At 36.9% G+C, this 16036-nt stretch overlaps 1 protein-coding gene across 8 annotated transcripts in view; it reads right to left on the bottom strand.

The window, feature by feature from the left end:
* LOC135103732 (E3 ubiquitin-protein ligase RNF185-like) overlaps nucleotides 1-16036 on the bottom strand; it is a 72475-nt gene that overhangs the window by 1448 nt on the left and 54991 nt on the right. For all 8 annotated transcript variants that reach the window (XM_064010399.1, XM_064010401.1, XM_064010400.1 and 5 more), the window contains one exon: nucleotides 1-5317. This exon is cut by the window's left edge and continues 1448 nt beyond it. In XM_064010399.1, coding sequence (XP_063866469.1) covers nucleotides 5223-5317 — 95 coding nt within the window. In that variant the 3' untranslated portion in view covers nucleotides 1-5222. The remainder of the gene's footprint in view (nucleotides 5318-16036) is intronic.

Raw genomic sequence — 16036 nt, 5'->3', positions numbered from 1 at the left:
ATATATATATATATATATTCATCTCTCACTCCTAAACTACAAATAACAGAAAACTAGAATTTCATCCTCCATGCCTTGTGGAATTCACCATTTGCATTGCAGGATAATTATTTGTCAGGAAACTGTCAGCCAATTTCCTTTCCAGAAGCATGAACATCCAAACACCCTTAAACAAGTACTGGAAAGATGATATAGTTTCTAATCTGATCCTAAGCTCTTAATTATATCAAGTTATGAACTCAAAGAATATATGTACAAAATCTCTTTCACTGCTGATATGAAGTCAAATACAGGTGGCCTTTACCCATCATGAGGCATCACATCATATAATACCTCCCAAAACACAGTATTATAAAGAAGAAATATTTAATATTGGCATAACTTGTGGAGGAAAACTAAAATGATTGATGGGCACAATGCTGCCTCACTAGTGTTTCAGGGAATATCTAAAGAGAAGTGCTTGGTGATGCAGAAATATTCATCCCTGAGTTATTTTTCATACACTGCATCACTTCAGTGTTTAAAAATGGTATATGCACACACACACACACACACACACACACACACACACACACACACACACACACACACACACACACACACACACACACACACACACAGTGAGGCCATTGGAAGAGGAGATGCACGCAGTTTACAAGATATGGAGAGCAGTTAGCACGAAAGTAATGGTAGAAGATAGTAAGAGATGCAACTTTGTGGTGAAGAGAAAGAGGCCTAAGACAATCAGTTAGAAGAGAGAAATTTATAAGGTGCAAATTTTTTTTATTTTACCCTGTTCAAGAGAGCAGTATATGAAGTGTACTCCATACATGGGCAGATAAGGGAGGTGAAAAAAACTGGTAATGGCTCAGAACCCCTAACTTCAAAGAAGCTGTTTTAACTGTAGAAGAGATGTGAAGTTTCCAGTTTAGATTATTAGTGAGGGATAGACTGAGGATGTTTGGTGTGCAAGATGGGGGCAGTTGAGTGTCACTGAAGAAGAGGGAATACTTATCTGGAAGGTTGTGTCAAGTTGATGGATGAAAGAATTGGGTTTTTGTGGCAATGAACAACACTAAGTTTGCTTTGCCTAATCAGAAATATTAGAAAGATCAGAAGTCAGGCATTCTCTAGCTTCCTTGCAAGAACAACTTAAATCTATGAAGGGTTGGATGTCTAATAAAAGACAGAAAAAATACAGAATGCTATCATCAGCATGGGAGTAAATAGGACAAGTTTTCTTAGATCATTGACAAATAATAGGAAGAGAGTGGGTGACAGGAAGGAACCCTGAGAAACGTCACTATTAATAGGGGAACTGCCTACCAGAGCAGCAATACAATGCTCAGAAAGGAAAATCGAGAAGTTACAGATGCAAGGATAGAAGCTGTAGGGGTAGTTTGGTAATTAAAGCTTTGTGCCAGATTCATGTATGTGTATATAACTGTTAAATGTACTGTACACTGTGTGGTAAAATATTTCCCTAATATTTGTGCTGCATTTTAACATCTACCACAAAATCCAGACAATCACACTCTTTTAGTCCAGAAAATGAAAGGTCTGCTGAATATATATATATATATATATATATATATATATATATATATATATATATATATATATATATATATATATATATATATATATATATATATAGGGAGTTAAATTATTGCATGTGTTCTTTATATCAGGGTTGTAAGTTATGTATGGGAGGGAGGGTTGAATGAGTAATGACCTGTTGGCAGTCGGTTACTGTAACTTCCTGCTAGCCTAACCCAGTGTTGATCTTTTAATTTCCCCCCTTTCCCCTTGTAGTAGAATTCTGAAACTGATACCATGAAAAAAAAGAAGGTTGTAGTCTAGCATAAAAGAACAAAATTTCAGCCAGCACCCATAGGTTCCTTATACTGATTTTTTTAAGTTAAGATGTTTTAAGGTGCAGAAACGTGAATTCCGGGTGCTTGGGAGGGGTTACACCAGTTAATCACACTCTCCCTGCCCAAGTGCTTGGTTTGAAGTGTGAGAATGCCTTAGCCCACTGGTTCCTGAGACTCTGCAGGCTGGGAAGCAATCAGTTGGTGGTTTGGGTTTGCAAGAGACAGATGTGTGTGGTGAGAGCTGGTAGTATGGACTTATTTTTGCAGTTATAAGACATATAGCACCTCAAGTAAGGGCTGGGTATTAGAGATATACCTTATGGTTTCAGTATGATGTGTTGGCCTGTGTTTGAGGCTTGAGCAACTGCTCTCACCATCTCTTGCTGTTTTTGGGGTGTGCTGTCTAACAGGTCATTTTTTGTGTACTCATCTTTCTGGTGTCCTTGGTCTGTTTGGCTGTGTTGTTTGTTCTTCTGACTCAAGTTAACTCCTTTTTTTTCTCTAGTGTTCATTTTTAATTAAATGCAACTGGTCTTGTGGGTTATCTTTCATGGCCAGAGGATTAATCACTGTTTTGTGCTGTTTCATGCTCCATAGTCTCTTTTCTCTCCAGACTCGTCAATTTGTAGGGAACGAGGTCAGTCATCCGAGAGATTTGAGATGAGCTGAGCTCACATCTGAGTGTTGTAATATTCTGGAGGACAGTGGGTGGACATCATTTGAGGGTGGTTTTTTGTCCTTTGTCCCCAGAATATCAAGCCTCATTGTGTGGTGTCAGCTTTGCCTGTTTCTTCATAGAACGTGGCTGATGAGTCCTTTTCAACAGAGGGAGTAAGTATTAGATTTATATTTCTTCTGTATTATGTACAGAGGTGGAGACCTTGAGGCTTTTTGCTGTGTATGGTCTTGTAAGTAGCCTGGCCTTGCATATTTTTGCCTTGCAATAGGCTATAGGATGTATCCTAGGGAAAGCTGACCCAAGAAGAGGTAGCTGTTTGTGGTGTTCAGTGACCAACAGAGAGGGACTGGGTAAAGTAAGAATAGAATTGGCACCCACTGTCAGGAGTCTTGTGAGGTCATAATATATATATATATATATATATATATATATATATATATATATATATATATATATATATATATATATATATATATATATATATATATATAAACACACACACACATTCTTTTTCCAATATACAGTCTATGTTCTTAAGGGGATATTTGGTGAATTTTGTTTAGCATGCTTCTTTGAAAAAATAAATATAAATAAACAAACAAACAAACAAGAAAAATAAAATAAAGAATAAAAATTACATTGTGTTGATTTAAATTATCCAAGTTAATCATCAATAACATAAACATCCATTTACAATGAATGCAATATCTTTCTAAGCTGACTCTTATAGTCCCCAATATGGCCAGCAGTACACTCACTCATGGCAATCCCACCAATGGCATTTGCTAGATGCAGACAAAATTATCTGTACTAGATGCCAAAGACAGCATTATTTCTGAGTTCTGCCACACACACACACACACACACACACACACACACACACACACACACACACACACACACACACACACACACACACCACACACACACACATACACACACAAATGCAGCATTACTAGTCTTCCACTTGTGATGCCTTGCAAGGTCACAACTCCTTGGCTTGTCCTACACATATTTTCTGCTAAGTGAATGAGGACTACTGTATGAATGATAAACCCAATTTGTCTCTCCCTAGCCCAGAATTTGAAACCACAAACATTCATATGTGAGCTGAGTGTGGTAACTCCTGCCACTGGACCATCATGCCACAACCTAATCTTGCTTGACAACTGAAAAGTGCAGACATGTGAAACATATGCCACACATGAAAGCAAATGCAGGAGCAGGACAATGTGAGATTGTAGACTGAAATACAGTGGTTGGTGGTAATGTATGAATACACTTGCCCATCTACCTATATAGTACAAAACAGGCTAAGATCTCCCTTGAAGGACAATAGCCTTGTTTCATTACAGGAATGAAAATACAGAGTTGGCATATTTTCAAGTATCTGAAAGGTGCAGCAGCTATGTACAGGTTCATTCTTTTGTTGATTTGCAGACCTACATTAACTCTGCTTTCAACTATACATTCTCTTCATTCACTTTTCTTGTCCATTACTTTTAACCAAAATTTTTTGACTGAAGAATAACACATAACAAGAAAAAATCATAATAATAAGTCAGGTATGAAATCTTTTTCTTTTTACTTTTACTTTTCAGAAAGAAATGATAACTTTGGCAGATTTAATACTGATTTTTACTGACACTTTTTTTCTTCACAAATAGGGTACAAGTTTCTACTTTCTTGAAAGCAATTGGTAAATCTTTTAGTGGCACTTACTCAGTCAAGAGTTATGGCTGATTCTATCTAGCCTTACAGTATAAAAGTATAGTGCAGTAAGACACACATGTCAACACATTAGTTGTTTATTGTGTGGCTTATAATGCATGCACAAGACTGCCTTGAAAAATTTCTGATAGTCATTCTTGTTTAACAAACTTATAAACAGCTCACATATTATGGACATCTACTATGTACTTTATTTTCTTTTACAATTGAAGAATGTAATCTGATACCATAGATCTGCCACCAAAGGTAGCAGCAATAACTGCAAAGTATAAATCCTGTATATGAAAAAAAAAAAATTCTGTTGTTCTGATTCCACATTAAATTTTAATAACTAGATGGTTATGTGAAGTATATATTGTATGTTCATCACCAGTTTTTTTCTTTATAATATATATATATATATATATATATATATATATATATATATATATATATATATATATATATATATATATATATATATATATATAGATAGATAGATAGATAGATAGATAGACAGATAGATAGATAGACAGATAGATAGACAGATAAATATAGATATAAATATAGATAGATAGATAGATAGATTTAGTGTGTGTGTGTGTGTGTGTGTGTGTGTGTGTGTGTGTGTGTGTGTGTGTGTGTGTGTGTGTGTGTGTGTGTGTGTGTGTGTGTGTGTGTGTGTGTGTGTGTGTGTGTGTGTGTGTGTGTGTGTGTGTGTGTGTGTGTGTGTGTGTGAAGACAAAATGTCTTGCTTACTATTCAGGTTTCACACTAAAAAAAAAAAGTTCCTTAAAAAGGCAACTGGACTCATAAGGAACCTTATTTTAGAGTAACAAGAATATGTTGCACAATCAAAAGCATATACCATACCAAACCAATCAAAGGTACAACACTGATGTCTTACTTCTCAGGTTCAGCATCTTCACCAGCACTCACTCATTCCCTATTTCACCTCACACAAGAATGAGCCAGAATAGAAACAGAAGAGCCATTGCCATTAACACTTGGGACAAGAACCTCTCCTCTTGGTACTGTTGTGTCCCAGGAGCTGTAAATATAAAACATCAATATTACATGAAAATATAAGCATTTGCCAGGATTTACTGCCTCAATTTAAATTTTTGTGAAACTGAAATCAGAATATATATAAGCATACAAAACTCACTATGTATCATTTGGCATGAGGAAGGAAACAGTTATTAATAACATTTCAAAGGAACAAACACTTATGCAGCAAGTAGGTAATGCATATTCTAACTGTTAGTGAGCCACAGTTTAACTCCTCACCATGACACCTCAGCATCCTTATCATGAAGGCTCAGTATACCTCCAGTCCTTGTCTCTTTAGAACTTCAATGTAACAGAAAGAGCCTTTGAAATGTTTATAAATGAGTACACACTTTTTTTATTATAATCATCTGAGTCATAATTAAAGTAGCTTCATTATCATGCACATTGATTTTGCATTTTCTCAATTAATTCATATGGTTATGTATTTGATATTGGAAAGGCCACATCAACATAAATGCTGTACAACACCTGTCTCCATCCCAAATAGCTAGTTCTAGAAGAAATCTGCCACAATACCATAGTAAGAACAGACGCCTACACTAGCCATTATCCAGAAATGTCCACTGCTCACTGAGAAGTGGCCAGAAAACACCACATGGAGTTGCTTTTTGAAGGCACAAATAGTTTCAACATATGAGATGATGCATTTGAAACACTATGCTGGCAAAGGCTTTTGAAAATATCTTTGATAGAGAGGAAAACAAATGAAGAAGTGCTAAGGAGAATGGACATTGGAAGAGAAATACCACTAATTGTGAGATTAAGACAGATGAGATTTATAGGGCATGAAATGAAAAGAGGGAAGATAGAGGACCTAAATTTAACAAGAAGAATTCCAGGTAAAGGAGCAAGAGGCAAACAGAGCAGAAAAAAGTACATGGATGGAAAAGCAAGTGCAGCAAGAAATGGAAGCAAGGCTGGATATCTGCTACAGTTGACCACAGAAAGAGAGAAAGGTGTGGCATTCCATGGTTGCCATCTGTAGGGGCATGGCACCCTAGTTAATGTGTGATAGTTATAATCACCAGTACAGTGTTACTGCTGCACTTCTCAAGAAAAGAGAAAGCATAAATAAAATAAATGGGTGCATCCTAGTTCAGCATGAATAAATAAATTTAAATAAAAAAAAAAAAAGGAATAGTATCACTCACAGGCTACTAGTTATAAAATCATATTTTATTTATGAAGTCATTCATGTGTGAATTTCAGACTGGTATATAATTATAATTACTGTAAATATAACTGGCTAATCCCCTCAGCTAGTACATAGACAGATTGCTATAATTATCATTATTTTCCAGTTGATATTCTTTTGTGAGGTCATTACATCTGCCATACTTCAAGTACGCTGTTGGCATTTTTCTCATATCCAGAACTACACTAAAAGTAAATAATGGTATCTATCACAAGTAAATGAACCAACAAGCTACTAAAAAGCAGACCATGTATAGGCATCCAGAGAAATATATTTTATTTCTTGCCACTTTGGTAGCAACTTATTGCCACTTAAAAACAGAGAAGTGCCTTGTGTGTGGTGACTCTAATTCTGTGATCAGCATCTCAACTTACAGAAGGAAGGCTGAAACGTCTCAAAAGAATAAAAATTCAGAGCTTTCCTATTGGATTTCAGCATTTTGTGATATATGTATCAAGTCCACCGTCAGGCAACTGTAACTTGAGTGTGATCCAAGAGATGCTCCATCGTGAGTAAATACATTCATTATACAAATAATGTTAGCCAAAGGAGAGACTGCATATAGTATGTAATATGCAAACTTTACCTAAAAATTACATCTTGCAAGATACAAGATTCTTTGTAGTGGCAACTTTCTTCATCACTCCTGAAATTAACTTAAGAGTGCTACCTACTTGCAATCCTGTTGACAGTCTTAGGACTTACAATACACAACCATCATTTCCTTGTGTGATGGTTATGATTACACAGTTTGTGCCTTTACTGATTTGAGTGCAATGATACTGATTTGGGGGAATTTTGCTAACCACAGGGTCTGTCTGCTTCTTTCTCTTTATTGTATTCTCCACCCTTTAATCCCTTTACCATTCATGTAATTGTTTTGTTTATAATTATTGCTGCTGTATATCATCTTTGATAATGAAGATGTATTGTTACAAATAATGCAGGATGTCTTTACAGTTGTAAAATGTGGAAGATCAGAAAAGTTAATTTTTTCACTAAATCACATAATCAACTGATTTGGCTTAGGGTAGCATGGGTATGTCATCTTTGTTAACATAAGCATTACCTAACAAGAGAGGCCAAACATTTTGGTATGAGGCTAAGCATACAAGTCTTCCTTCATCCAAACTTAACTCTTGCTCAACTTCACCCCACTCTGCTGGTAAGCTACACTTTTTCTTCGGCCTGCAAAAAATTTACATTTTGCATATTTTTGCACAATCATAGGTGCCATCAAGCAAGTTTTGACAAAAAATGTAGTCACTGACTAATAAACTTACAAAAACCATGTTTTTTTACTTAACAACCTTGGTCTTTTGAATTTCTTCCAACCAGAAGTGACAAAGAAAAAAATCCCTTTCTTTTTATTTATAATCAATTTTACTTTCTTTACAAAGCTCACACTAGAAATTTCATGACATCACAACATGAGACACCTCTGAGCAATATTAGGTCACTATGATTATGAGGAATCATACACAGTTATGTGTATAATATATAAGTACATACTATAATGGAAGTACAGTATAATAATTTTGACAATACTGATGTGATATAATTTTTTGAGAAAAAATGCATCTAAAAGTACTGGCACTCATATATATATATATATATATATATATATATATATATATATATATATATATATATATATATATATATATATATATATATATATATTTTTTTTTTTTTTTTTTTTTTTTTTTTTTTTTTTTTTTTTTGAGTAAAAATATTTTTTAGAGGTAATTTTTTCTCAATCAATTATCTTAACAGCTTATAACAAACACTCCCAATGCTAAGATGGCCACTCCACATCAGCTCAGAAATTATTTATCCAGAAAGGACATACTGTCCTCTGGCAGTTATTGCCAGAATGAGGGTGATCATAACATTTAGACATCTTGCTGCTGGGAAAATGCAGTTTGTGCAGTAGTGATGGCAATGTGGGGGTCATCAAGAGAGCCACTGGTGGCTTGGGATTACCCGAGCCAGCCAAAACTGTTCATTTACATTGAGGTTCTTCAACAGCATCACATTTACCTTATTTCAAAGAATGATTTACTGTCTTATTCACTGTCTCTCTCCTCCAAATATATAAAAACAGAGAAAACATTTATAAAAACTATAAATTAGTGATAAACAGCAGCTTTTGCTTTGGCCTTTAAGTATCTGAAATCAAGTAACTGTCTGAGAACTGAATTACGATACAGCAACCGAAGCAATTATGAGTCCAATCTGTTCAAAAAGAGAGGGGTTCAGTAACTGAGGTTCCAGTGTGTGTGTGTGTGTGTGTGTGTGTGTGTGTGTGTGTGTGTGTGTGTGTGTGTGTGTGTGTGTGTGTGTGTGTGTGTGTGTGTCTATATATATATATATATATATATATATATATATATATATATATATATATATATATATATATATATATATATATATATATATACTATATACAATGGAACCTTGGTTCTAGAACTTAATTAGTTCCAGAATGCTATTTGAAATCCAAAATGTCTGAAAACTTAAACTATTTTCACCATAGGAATCAATGTAAAATTAATTAATCCAATGACAGACACCAGTCTAGCCTGTCTTAGCAGTTTATGACAGATGCTCCCACAGCCAAGATGACTACTTCACAACATCTCCAGCTTACAAAGTATTTATCCAGAAAGGATGTATTGAATGAACTTAGTGACACAGAACTCATCAGAAGATACTGTCTAGACTGTGCAAGTATTCTCTTTGTCACCGATCTAGTAAGGGAAGCCTTACTGAGGGCCACAGAGAGGAGCAACCCACTTAATATCAAAATGAAGGTGATCATAATACTTAAAAGACATCTTGCTGTTAGGAAAAGCTACTGGAAAAATGTAGTTATGCAGTAATGATGGCATTGGGATTGTTGAGAGAGCCACAGGTGGCTTGGGATAACTCATGAGTGCCAAAAACTTTTTTTTTTTTACATCAAGGCTTTACAACAGGATCACATTTTTCTTATTTCAAATATTGAATTACTGTCTTACACTCTGTCTTTCTCCTCCAAATACTCTAGCTAAAACAGCTTCTACGAAGTTAGGTGTTCTGAGACGTCTCCGCCAGTTTTTCTCATCCCCCCAGCTCCTAACTCTGTACAAGGGCCTTATCCGTCCATGTATGGAGTATGCTTCACATGTCTGGGGGGGTTCCACTCATACTGCTCTTCTAGACAGGGTGGAATCAAAAGCTTTTCGTCTCATCAACTCCTCTCCTCTAACTGACTGTCTTCAGCCCCTCTCTCACCGCCGCAATGTTGCATATCTAGCTGTCTTCTACCGCTATTTTCATGCTAACTGCTCTTCTGATCTTGCTAACTGCATGCCTCCCCTCCTTCCGCGGCCTCACTGCACAAGACTTTCTTCTTTCTCTTACCCCTATTCTGTCCACCTCTCTAACGCAAGAGTTAACCAGTATTCTCAATCATTCATCCCTTTCTCTGGTAAACTCTGGAACTCCCTGCCTGCTTCTGTATTTCCACCTTCCTATGACTTGAATTCCTTCAAGAGGGAGGTTTCAAGACACTTATCCACCAATTTTTGACCACTGCTTTGACCCTTTTATGGGACTGGCATTTCAGTGGGCATTTTTTTTATTAGATTTTTGTTGCCCTTGGCCAGTATCCTTCCTACATAAAAAAAAAATAAAAATAAAAATAAAAATTAAGTAAATATTTATAGAAACTATAAATTAGTAATAAATGGCAGCTCTTGCTATCTGTTAATATTTGAAATCAAGTAACTTTGTCCTAGAATTGAATTACAGTACTGCAACCAAAGCAATAATGAGTTTAAAATTTTGTTCAAAAACCAATTTGCACATAATCATATCTCATGATTTAATCATCCTTCAATTAGAACAACTCCCAATTTGAACAGGGTTGACGAACAAATTTTTGTCCTCAAATTCGAACACCGTCCACCAATTTGAACACAAACATCAATTCAAGCTATGCCACTTGGTCAGTCTCTCTAGTGTTCCTCCTCCCCCTTCCTTCCCACCCTCTCTCCCCCATACCTCTCCATTTCCTCCCTCCCTCTATCCATCTCACCCACCCTGCCTCCTTCCATCTCTCTCTCTCTCTCTCTCTCTCTCTCTCTCTCTCTCTCTCTCTCTCTCTCTCTCTCTCTCTCTCTCTCTCTCTCTCTCTCTCTTCCTTGCCTCATGTACTCTCTTCCCCCATATGTTCCTTCCTCCCATTGTTCCTTTCCTTTCCCTTCCTCTTTCATCTGGTCTTCAACCTCCCTCCCTGTCACCTCCTGTCTTCCTTATCTGTAAGAGATAAGGGACAAGGAAGTGATGCCTTGCTCTCTCTCCTCCATGTTCATTCCATGTAATTTTCTTTTCATCCTTTCCCACTCTTATCATTCCATTTTCATTCTCTATCAGTTTCATTTTACTTAGCAATTCTCAGTATTGACCATCCTGTGTGTTTGTGGGCACTCATTTGTAGTTGTGTCTCTTGTTAGTGAGCTTGTTTAGTGTTAAAAGCTACTGTGTCAGACTCCTGGAGGGTGCTTAACTTGCAGAGGACTTAAGTAATTAGCTGTGTAGTGAACTTTACTCCCTCCTCAGGTCCTGACAAGGCTTGCCATCCAGGAGGAAGTAAACAAACCAGCTTGAGGTTAAAACATGTTGTTGGACTGTGGGAGGACTTGTTACTGAGGGCAGTTGTCCAGCAAGGTGTTATACCACATTCATATATGCATTATTGCATGTTATAACTGTTTTTCCTAGACATGGTTGTTGATTCTTTCATTTAGTGTGACCTGGTGTTACAATCTGTTGTTAAAAGGGTACAGGGGTCACAAGGGACCCTGTACACCTGTATCTGAGCCCTGCACTGAGTCCATATAGGAGGTGGTTCAGGGAAGCTAGTCCAGGTGTGGTAGCTTTGTGAAGGGGCTGGGAATTGTGGTTGTAATATATATATATATATATATATATATATATATATATATATATATATATATATATATATATATATATATATATATATATATATATATATATATATATATATATACACACACACACACACACACACAGGAGGGTTATCCACTGCTCACTGTACAAGGGTTTGGCCTGTACAAACACACAGCTGAGGAGTCACTTCTATCGGTATGGAGTGTGTTATACACAACTACCCTCTCTGGCAGACTACTACGGAGACTCCTATTCTATATAAGTAGGCCAGGGCATACAGCCAGTAATGACTCACTTGTCCCCTTAAGGCAAATGAACCAACTAATTCTTATCCTGCCTCAATCTCCTTCAGATATTAAGTGGACCTTACACGATCAATATTATTGACACAATATATTGACTCATTTTTATTGTGCAATAAAATATCAAACTCTTTTTGATGTCTTCAATATATTGTGTCACTTCAATACCGCCTCTTCACTGTCAATAACATTATACAATACGGAATATTGTGCAACAATATTGATCGTGTAGGGTCAGCTTTAGTACTCGTCTCAATATGTCTCCTCCGTCTAGGTACTGGGTAATGACTGATTGTGGGAAAGTGTACCACTCTCCCTCTGCTGCTACAAGGAGGAGGTACAAGGAGGGGGGAGTGACATATACACACATACACCTGCCCACGACTCTGCTCCCCACGCTGGTTATATGAACAAAACGCTCAACTTCTGAAAATTCTAATGATCAAACTAGGGCAGTTAGATGAATACTGATTACTTTATTGTCAAGAGCAACTCTTCTACTAAATACTGGGAGAGACTCAGATTGAATGGACAAGGGGAAGTAAATAAATTTATGTGTGGAATATGAGTGATTGTGCAGATATATATCATTCTAGAAGTTTCAGGCTGGGTACATATAGGATCAGGACACGTCAAAGTCTCATCCCCAGCCTCTCTCTCTCTCTCTCTCTCTCTCTCTCTCTCTCTCTCTCTCTCTCTCTTCCCTCTTTCATTATTCTTTTCTTATTCGTTCTTACTATTTTATTCATTTTATATTGCATTACCTCATTGCACACAACAATGTACAGAGGATGTTCAAGTTACAAGCAAGATATGCTCCAGAAGGCTTCTCATAAGTCATTTTGCTCATAATTCATCTTAATTTTTCAGTGAAAAAAAGTATCATATGTTCTGCAAACAACATAATGCTTACTTACTTGATACTTGATACCACTAGAGAGAGAGAGAGAGAGAGAGAGAGAGAGAGAGAGAGAGAGAGAGAGAGAGAGAGAGAGAGAGAGAGAGAGAGAGAGAGAGAGAGAGAGAGAGAGAGCACCTTGCCTTGTGGGTGATGTGATACTATTGAGTAGCAACAAGCTTGAGGTTTCCACCAAACACAAGACTCAAATATGACAGGCATACGACTTAGGTAAAAATAAGACCTCTCTCTCTCTCTCTCTCTCTCTCTCTCTCTCTCTCTCTCTCTCTCTCTCTCCATTGTGAATTTCATTTAAATGTGATAAGTTTCCTTTTGGATATATATCCCTTAAACTATGATGTTATATTTTTATTTTTAGCTATGACTTTTTTACATATCTGAATCCAATCTCTTTGAGAATCTTCTGTTGAAATTCATCGCATCCTTTGAAGGAAATGTTTTCCTTCAATTCTTCCTTCTCGAGTACAAGCTGATGGTAGGCAGACCTTAAGTCGATCTGACTGAACACAACTCCATGTAGCTTGGTGTGTAGCTCTGCTATCATAGGGAGAGGATGCACCTCCAACACTAGCTGGCTGTTAGGTCCACGGAGGTCAACACACAACCGAATCTTACCACACTTTTTGCGCGAGACCACCACTGGGCTCACCCACTCCAACGCATCGATGTCTTCGATAACTCTCTTTTCAACCAAGTTTTGTAGTTCTGTCAACACTTCTTCTCTAACTGAGAAAGGAAGCCTCTGCAGCTTGTGGTGAACTGGGGTAGCGTCGTCCTTTAATACAATCTTGTGCTGGTACCCCTTAATGGCTGGTAGAGGACGGAGCTGAGTTGTGACAGGCTTGTGGTCTACTGCAAACACTTCACCCATCGCTGTGTGGATGGTGAGCACCAGCTGTGCCAAGAGATCCAGTCCCATTATTGCTTCAGTGGCGCCTGAGTTAACAATGTAAAAGTTCGTCGTCACCTGACGACTGTTAACACTCACCATAGCAGGTAGGGTGCCAATGACGACAAGTGGTGTCCTCCCTACCCCATAGAGTTTGGTTGTAATCGCCTTCACTCTGGCCCCCTTGAAATGTTCTTTTGCAAAATACAAGGAAAACAGAGAAATGGACATACCGGTATCCACTTGCAGGCATAGCATCCTTTCCTGTCCTTCTACACTAATCACAACTTGACATGTTAGCCATCCCAGGTGTTTCTTGTCGCTGTAACTAAGGATAGCTTCCTCCTCTTCACACTTCTGGACCTTCTTGGATTCCAAGGATTGACACGATGCTGCCCAATGGCCCAGCTTCCCACAACGCCAGCATTGTGACTGATGAGCTGTTGGCTGTCACAGGCCAAGTGCCCTCTGTTCCCACAGTTATCACTCTTCACAGTACCTTTCCCTTGTAAAGCTGTAGATTTCTGCACCTCCCATGAAGTTTCCTCATGTGTGGAGTTGGAAGTGTTGCAAGCTGGTTCTTCCATCTCTTGCGAGTCGCCACATGGAGTGCTCGTAGGCTTCTGCTTACATCACAACCACATCCAACATAAGCTTGTTATTCTGGAGGAACCGTTCACATAGCCTCAGATGAACAGTCTTTTCAACCACTTGGTCTCGAATCATCTCCTCAGCAAGTGCCCCGAATTGACAATTATGCGCCAATTGCCACAGCTCAGCCACATATTCAGCCGTTGACTCACTGCCGTGCTGCCTTCTGTATCAGAAGTTAAACCTTTCAACAATGACATTTACCTGAAGAGAATAGAAGCACCTTAGCTGCAGTATCAAGCCTTAATAGTCAGTGGCTGGCTATGAAACACCCTCTACACCTCAGCACCCACGCCGTGAAGCAACAATGCCTTCTTCTGTATTGCCGTGAAGTTGTTGCCGCCAACAGCTACAAGGAACATCTCAAACTGGCACTCCCAGACCATCCAGGCACAGGAGGGCTTCCCAGGACACTGCAGAAATGGCGGAAGCCTCCAATGTAGGTGAAAATCCTACTCAGTGCACCAAAATATAGTGTCTGGTTGCAAGGCCTGGAGGGTAAGGAGAGGCGCACTGCCTGTACAATCGTCAAGTAGCCCAATACTGTTTAATCGCCTGGTAACCAGTACATCAACTCTGATTCAAACTAGCATTCGAACTGACCAAACATACCACTGAACGACCCAACATTACATCATGTAGCACCAAATCTGAACTTTTGGTGTAGCAAAGGAAACAGTATCGAGAGCACAATTTCATTTTGTGAGTAGACTGCTCATATCTCTGAACATTTGTAGCTGTATGTGTGTGTGTGTGTGTGTGTGTGTGTGTGTGTGTGTGTGTGTGTGTGTGTGTGTGTGTGTGTGTGTGTGTATATATATATATATATATATATATATATATATATATATATATATATATATATATATATATATATATATATATATATATATATATATATATATATATATATATATATATATATATATATATATATATATATATATATATATATATATATATATATATATATATATATATATATATATATATATATACACACACACACACGCACAGTCAGCGACATCTGCGACTAGAACTATCCCTGACGGGAACATCTCATTGCACAAACTGGCAACTTGCTTCTCCTCAGTCTGAAAAAATCTGTCAGGAGAAAATTACTATGTGGCAACTTTGGTTAGACCTTTATATGTTTTTGACAGCACAGAATAATGGATTCAGTGTTTGACATATTGATGTAGGGAAAAGTTTTATATATATATATATATATATATATATATATATATATATATATATATATATATATATATATATATATATATATATATATATATATATATATATATATATATATATATATATATATATATATATATATATATATATATATATATATATATATATATATATATATATATATATATACATATATATATATATATATATATATATATATATGTATATATATATATATATAAATATATATATATATATACACAACCCTACAGAGGGCTTTAAGTCTTAAACAATCTAGCTGCAGACCTAATCCATGCAAGGACCATAAAAGAATTTAAAGCAAAGCTGGATAATAAGATACGTAAAATGGCTAGTAGTTCTTTTTTTTTATATTCTTTTGCTGCATACCACTAAATAAACACACATGCACACACAGGAAACATAACACAAAACATATAGTATACACACACACACACACACACACACACACACACACACACACACACACACACTTTTCCAAAATGTTTGCAAAAATTCACGAGGGTATGATAATCTTTGCTACTCTAACAATAAGGACAACACCA

This window comes from Scylla paramamosain, chromosome 9, assembly GCF_035594125.1.
Source record: "Scylla paramamosain isolate STU-SP2022 chromosome 9, ASM3559412v1, whole genome shotgun sequence".
In the NCBI taxonomy this organism is placed as follows: Eukaryota; Metazoa; Arthropoda; class Malacostraca; order Decapoda; family Portunidae; genus Scylla; species Scylla paramamosain.
This window is presented reverse-complemented; position numbering and strand designations above follow the sequence as displayed.